At 50.0% G+C, this 7,506-nt stretch overlaps 1 protein-coding gene across 1 annotated transcript in view; it reads left to right on the forward strand.

Moving 5' to 3' along the window:
* Positions 1 to 478: 478 nt before the first annotated feature.
* Positions 479 to 7,506, forward strand: part of Sec14l5 (SEC14 like lipid binding 5) — a 38,423-nt gene continuing 31,395 nt past the window's right edge. Inside the window, exons 1-2 of the mRNA XM_052196563.1 lie at positions 479 to 694; positions 1,294 to 1,396. Of these exons, the coding sequence (XP_052052523.1) occupies positions 1,334 to 1,396 (63 nt within the window). The 5' untranslated portion in view covers positions 479 to 694; positions 1,294 to 1,333. The remainder of the gene's footprint in view (positions 695 to 1,293; positions 1,397 to 7,506) is intronic.

Below are 7,506 nucleotides of genomic sequence, written 5' to 3' on the forward strand. Positions count from 1 at the left end.
CGGAGGTTGGGATAGTAAAGTCGCGATTGATCTACAGCGTGAATTCCTCCTCAAAATAAATCGAACCGAAAAACAAAAGTTCAGGTGCAGTAGGTTGAAGAAGAGGTTACTCAGAGCGAGGTAGTTGTGAACTAGGGAAGTCGCCTCTGTAACCCTGGGCAGGTGCAAAAGAGGGGGGTGGGTGGGGGCGCGTCATCGGGGCTGGGTCCTCATGGGGGCGGAGATTGGGCTGGGGGCGGAGCCTTTGTTAAGTCTGGGTGTGTGTGGACAGGGTCAACATGGGTGGGGCCTTCTCGAGCCATGGCCAATAGGAAGCAAGGGTAGGGCTGAAGGCGTGACCAGGAGAGCGATGAATAAAAATGAGGGGGCAGAATCTGGTCGGGGAGGGGATGGGACCAGACCAATCAGGGAGCAAGATAATCTTGTGGGGGCGGTGCCAGGCCAGGCCAGGCTCTCCCGCTGTCCCGGGTCCTGGAGCTCTCCAGGCCGGGTGCGTCTGTCACCGCTCTGGTCCCACTTCTGCCTTCCAGGGTCACTGCTTGTGTAGGATTAACAAGAGTCTGGGGCAGGACTGAGGCTATTGAGCTGCTGAGTTCTGCGCTCCGGGCAAGGCGCCTCCTGGTGATCTGGCGAGCTCGGTTCCCAGGTCAGGCAGGTGCCAGAGCCCTGTGCTGTATCTCCAGCAGTTCTGAGGGTGAGCGAAGCAGCGGGGCCTGCGCATGTATGCGTGTTTGAATAGCTCTGTGTGGGTGCGCACTTGTGCACCTGGGGGAACAGAGTGCGCGTGTGTGGAGTTGCTGCAGGGAGCTGGGGGCCTGTGCAAAGTTCTGTGCTGCGTGTACACGGGCTGTCCTGTGTGGGAGTCGGATGCAGGTGAGACGTCCGGAAGGGTGCTCGTGTCAGGCTATCATGGAGAAAAATGAAAGGGCAGGAACAAAAATACTGGGGGGCAGGGCGGGCATAGGGCAGGATGTCCACAGCAAGTCACGGGCAGAATGTGTGAGGACAATCGTGGGAATGTAAGAATTGCAAATGTGTGTGCCTGCTTGAGTGGGTGGCATTGAGGGTGCCTCTGAAAGAGTGGGGATGGGGAGACAGCATGAAGTGTTGTTCGCTCTCAGAGGGCTGAGTGTGGGTTGGGGTGCTGGGTAGTGGACAGGTGCCTAGCCTGGGCTAGCTGATAATCCTGTCAGTGTCTTACTTTGAGGGCTGGGGCTGCCTGGCACCTGGTAGGCAGTGCCCGTGCTTTGTGTGAAGGGAGCTGCCGCCTCACCAGTAACTCTTCATTTCCAGCTTCTGGCTGTCTCTGTCCTGGTGGTTTCTGAGTTTGAACATGGTGCAGAAGTACCAGTCTCCTGTCCGAGTATACAAGTATCCATTCGAGTTGGTCATGGTGGTGAGTGACCCCTGGTTCTTGGGCCCCTCTCGTGACTGGAGGTCACTGGTGGGAAGGAAAGAGGACATTTCAGGCTATGAAATGGGGAAATTTTACTGAACTTTTCAGCTGCCCTGACTTCCTGACTTCTTTGCCTGACCACCCCCTCCCACCTGTCATGACTCTTGGAACCCTGCTGAGCAGATAAACTACAGGGTCTAGGGTGAGGATATGTGCTGTAAAACTTGCATTCAAAGGCTGAACCAGGAGGACCAGGAGTTCAAAGCCATCCTGGGCTACATAGAAACCAAAATAGGGGATGGAGATGCAGTCTTCCAGTGTGTATATGAGTGTGTATATGAGTGTCTTGCACTGGGGCAGTCGTGTGCCTAGGCATGACTGCGGATCCTTGGTCTTCTGGGTCATATTGTTTTTTTCACTGAGGCCAGAGCTAGAGCACACTTGGATTCCTTCTCTGGGTTCCACTACTCTGCCTCAGTTTCTCCTCAGAGAAATGGGGACGGTGCTATGATATGGGCTTGCTGTGGATAATAATAGAAGTGACTGGTGTCCCAGAAGCCATGTGATTGATGCATAGTAGGTACCTGTGACATATGGCATTCCCTGTTATCACACAAGGTCTAGAGCTGGGGCGGAGGCACAGTGGTGAATGCTCACAGAGTGTGCAGAAGGCTCTGAGTTCCATGCCTAGCGCGCGCGCACACACACACACACACACACACACACACACGCACATGCACACGTACACACACACGCGCATGCACACGCGCACGCACACATGCACACAGGTGGGGAGAGGATAAGGCTTTTATAAATGATTATATTGAAATATTTTGCAAATGTGCCCAACCTGTGGCCCATGGATAGCTATGAATGTGGCTCAGTATACTTGTAGACTAAAACAGCATATCAGTGTCAAAAGCTTAGACACCCCTGCTAGTGTTTAGACACCAAATGTCTCCCCACTTTGCTGCACTCCACCCCTAGCTGCTAAGCCCACCCAGCCTTCTTTTCAAGAAGCCATCTCAGCTCGGGGATCTGAGCATGTGTCCTGGCTGACCCAACCCCAGGGGCCACATGCTTGTGTTTTTCTGGCTAAGAGAAGATAAAGGCCTACAGAAGGCATCATTGTACAAGGCTGGTTCCTAGGATGTGGGCTGACAAGCCGGGGGGCGTGGGAGCAGGCCACCCCACTCCTGATCTGCTGCTGCCCAACTTTAAAATGGAGATCTGTGGTTTTCCACACCACGGTGGTGGGCGTTGGTTGAGGGAACCGGTATCTGCAGCTCCTAAGCTCCTCTGATGAAGAGGAAACGAGCCATGACTTCTGGCTCTCGTACTGTGACGGTGTACAGGGGGGCTGTAGGGCTCCCCTTCTTTGCCATGGGGCTGTGACTCCAGAGGGTGAGGCTGAAACTCAGCCTCTCTGGTCAAAAGCACAGGATCCATGCTGCTTTTTGCCATACTCTGGCATAAGGTTGTCATGGTGATTAACAGTGTGCGTGTATGTGTGTGTGTGCATGCACGTGTGTGTGCACGCGTGTGTGCCTGTGCACACACACGCATGCGTGTGCGTGTGTGCCTGTGTGCGTGCACATGTGTGCATGTGTATATGTGTGTGCCTGCGTGTGCATGCATGTATGTGTGCACACATGTGCGTGTGTGTGTGTGTGTGCGCGCATGTGTGTGTGTGTTCGCGCGTGTGCGCGCGCACGTGCATGTGTCCCTGTGTGTGCATGTATGCATGCAGAGGCAGGTGGATCTCTGACTTTGAGGCCAGCCTGGTCTACAGAGTGAGTTCCAGGACAACCAGGACTACACAGAGAAACCCTGTCTCAAGAAACAAACAAAAGATGTAAACTTTATCACATATAGGTTATAAAAATATCCACAATCAGGCATGGTGGCACATGTGTAGAATCTCAGCAGTCGGTGGGAAGACGGCAGAGGGAAGAAGATCAGGAAATCAAAGCCATTGTGAGCTCCGAGGCTAGCCAGAGCTCCGAGGCTAGCCAGAGCTACATGAGACACTGCCTCAAGCCCTCACCCTCCAGCCCCAACTGGAAAAAAAAAGAGGAAGGAGGAGGCAGACGAAGAGAAGAGAAAATTTATCTCTGTGAGTTGGAGGCCAGCCTGGTCTCCACAGAAAGACCCTGTCTCAAAAACCAAACCAACCAACCAAACAACCAACCAACCAACCAAACAAACAAACCAACAAACAAACCAACAAATTAAATAGCAAATTGCGTTGAGTCATCTTCAAAGGGTTCTCTAGAGGGCGGGTCACAGCCTTCTCTTCCGTCCTGTTCTTGTCTGTGTCCAGATCCTGCAGCTTCACCACAGACAAAGAAGCTTTGCTGACTGTTGACAAAACGCTATTGTCCCTCAAATAACCACATAACTACACAGAACGTGTGGCTTTGGAGGCACAAAGGGATTTTTCTGCCCTTAATGCCCCTCTTTGTTCCTCAGCTGATCCTTGCCCTCAGTGTGGGTTCCGGGCTGGACCCCTGGGGATGAACTCAGCCGCCTCCGGGCATCCGAGCTACTGGCCTTTTAGGTTGTGTTTGACAGGAGCGTCTGGAGAATTGGATCACCCATTATGCTTCAAAAGCCCACCAACAGAAACAGAAAGGCTTCCCAGATTTACTGACTGGCCTCTAAAACTGTGTGAAGGTTGTTTTTTTATTCATGTGTATGTAGGTGTGCCTGCATGAGTTTACGTGCCTGTAGGCACCCAGAAGGCCAGAGCATATTGGAACTGGAGTTACAGGTGATTGTGAGCCACCAGATGTGTGTTCTGGGATTCAAACCCTGGTCCTCTCTGGAGGAGCAGTAAGTACTTCTAACCACTGAGCCACCTCTCCAGCAAGATTTCCAAAAATTTTTATTACACCATTTTAGAGAGTGAAAGAGATAGATAGATAGATAGATAGATAGATAGATAGATAGATAGATAGATAGATAGACAAACAGAGGTCTCTGGTCAGAGGATAACTGTCTGGATTCAGTTTTCTTTTACCACGTGAATTCTGGGAACTGAACTTAAGTCTTCAGTCTTAGCACAGACACCTTCACCCACTGAGCCCCTTCACTGGCCCAACTAATTGGTGTTTATTTTGAGACAGGCTTTCACTCTGTAGCTCAGACTGGTTTGGAACTCACAACAATCTTCTTTTGTCAGCCTCCTAATTGTGAAAACTGTTTTAGAGATTTGAGCCAAAGAGATGGCTCAGTGGGTAAAGGGCTTGCTGTGTATACACGAGGTCCCGAGTTCGGGCTCTCCAGCACCCTTATAAAAACTGGGTGCAGTAGTGTGCACCTCGAATGCTCAGGATGGGGGTATAGAGAAGGGCAGAGGTTCAGGACTCACTGGTCAGTCAGCCAAGTAGGAATGTCCTGAGCTCCAGGCAAAGTGAGTAATCACACCTCAAAAATAAGATGGAGAGAGATGGAGGGAGACATGATGGCAACTTCTTATGACCACACTTGAACACACACACACACACACACACACACACACACAGATGTATATATAGAGGAAGATAGGGAGGGGGTGGGGATGGAGAGAGAAAGAACATGATCTGTAGACCAGGCTGACCTTGAACTCAGACACCTACCTGCCTCTTCCTCCTGAGTGCTGGGATTAAAGGCCTGTGACGCCGCTGCCTGGCTAAGTTTATTTTTTTTTTTAAAAATTATTTATTTATGTATCTGAGTGCTCTATTTGCATGTAAACCTGATTGACCAAAGAGGGCATCAGATCCCATTACAGATGGTTGTGAGCCACCATGTGGTTGCTGGGAATTGAACTCAGGACCTCCGGAAGAGCAGTCAGTGCTCTTAACTGCTGAGCCATCTCTCCAGCCCTGAGTTTAAAAATTTTAAGCTGGGCATGGTGGCTCATATATTTGGCAGTCTGAAGCAGGAAGATTGCAGCCTCAAGTCCAGCCTTGGCTACATACTGTCCTCAAAAGGAAAATAAAAGGAGAGGGTTAGTGTGTGTTTGTGTATGTGTGTGGTATTGTACATATAGGGCGGATATGTCCATACATGTGCATGGGCATGAGAAGGCCAGGGGTTGACATCAGGTGTCATGTTTCTTCAGTCACCCTCTACCTTTATTTCATTAAAACCCTTTCAATACCTTTATTGTGGGGATTGGGGACAAGGTCTTACTATGTAGTCTTGGCTTGGCTCAGAACTTGCTAGGTAAGCCAGCCTAAGACTCACAGAGATTAAAAGTGTGTGCCACCATGCCCAGCAATCACACACGCACACACACACACACACATTTGATTTTCAATTATGTGTATGGGTGTGGGGGTATGTGCATGAGTGTGGGTGACTGAGGACATCAACCTCACTGGATTGGGAGTTACAGCGGTTCTAAGTCTTAGCATCAGTGCTGGGAATAGAACAGGGGTCTTCCAGAAGAACAGTATGTACTTCTAACCATGGAACTATCTCTCTAGCCCCTTAAAGTTTTTAAGCCACATCTTATTTAATAAACAGCAATGTGATTTATACAATTTATAAGACTATAATAGAATGATCTGATATAGTTTTATGTGAATGGCTGTTTCTCCTGCATGCACAGATCTGTGTGCCACATGAGGGCCTAGTACCATGGATCCCCTGGAACTGGAGTTACAGACAGCTTTGAACTGCCATGTGGGTGTTGGGAATTGAACCCAGGTCCTCTGGAAGAGCAGCACGTGCTCCTAACCACTGAGCCATCTCTCCAGCCCATAACAACCCTCATATAGTTTTAAACAGATGACAAAAGGGGGAGTTTTGGTGCCCCAGCTTCCGCGTCAAGTGAGTAGGCTGAAAGGGATAGAACAAGACACCATCCTTCTTTGAGACAGTCTCTTGCAGAAACTGAAGCTCATTGTTTGAAATATGGTGCTGGGGATGAAACCCAAGGCTGCGTCCTGGGTACCCACATCATAACCGAGCCACATCTCTAGCCACAGTCTGTTGCTTTGAACATTCTCATTTGAAATATCTTTGTTCGTTCGTTCGTTTGTTTGTTTGTTTGTTTTCAAGACAGGGTTTCTCTGTGTAGCCCTGGCTGTCCTGGAATTCACTCTGTAGACCAGGCTGGCCTCGAATTCAGAAATACGCCTGCCTCTGCCTCCCAAGTGCTGGGATTAAAGGTGTGCGCCACCACTGCCCAGCTTGAAATATCTTTAGCAAGCAAACTCTCTCTGCACTGAAGTACAGCCTCCCCCTACCCCCCAGGGAACAAGCATCAAACCCCCAGGGACCCTACGAGGACATGTATATAATCTCACGTGGGAAGTACATCTATAATAAAGGCACACAACCTGTTCTCCGACTCCCTTCCTTGTCTCCCACAGGGAATCAGATAGCCCACAGGCTTGTGGTGAATGCCCCCCCCCCAAAGGTACAGGAAGAGGCCCCCTCCTCTGCCCTGTTAACCTCCAATTCTCTTCAGAGCCTCCACAATGCCTCCTGTCTCTGGAGCTGGAACCTGACCTCTCTATAGAACTTCCACCGTGTTGGGGCTGCTCTGGTCTGGAGTTAGTAATTCTTCTATGAATTCCTTATTCTTCTGGAATCTGTCTGTGTCCTTCTGAGCCCCCTCCCCCACCACCTTACAAACCTAACACTATGTTTCTTTTAACATTTGCTGCCACTTTGTCCCGTATCAGTAACAGCACACAGCAAAACTTAGACTGGAATTTAGAAACTCCCACTCCTTACAACGAGTTTACATCATGAATCTTGGTAAAACCCCTGCGGACAAAGCCTTGGAGCTGAGGCTTCAGAAATGCCCTCAGTCCTTTCCTGTGTGGCCACTGTCCAGGGTGTCTTGGGCTCCAAATCTCCTTCGATCCTGCAAATGTAAAGAGGAAAGAGGCCCCGAAGCGGAATTGTTTAAGTTGTAGGCTTTCCTCCGGCTGTAGAGACATGCTTCCACCATCCTGCAATTCAGTGTTAAAATATTTAAAGCCTTGGCCGTGCTGTGTTGATACACAGCGTGTAATTGAGCAAACGGATTGTTAATAAGGAGCCGGATACTCTTGCAGCCCGGGCCAAAAGCAGTTCCAGCAGAATGGCTGCCTTGGACACCCCTTTAA

The sequence above is a fragment of the Apodemus sylvaticus genome, chromosome 10 (genome assembly GCF_947179515.1).
Source record: "Apodemus sylvaticus chromosome 10, mApoSyl1.1, whole genome shotgun sequence".
NCBI classification, from domain to species: domain Eukaryota; kingdom Metazoa; phylum Chordata; class Mammalia; order Rodentia; family Muridae; genus Apodemus; species Apodemus sylvaticus.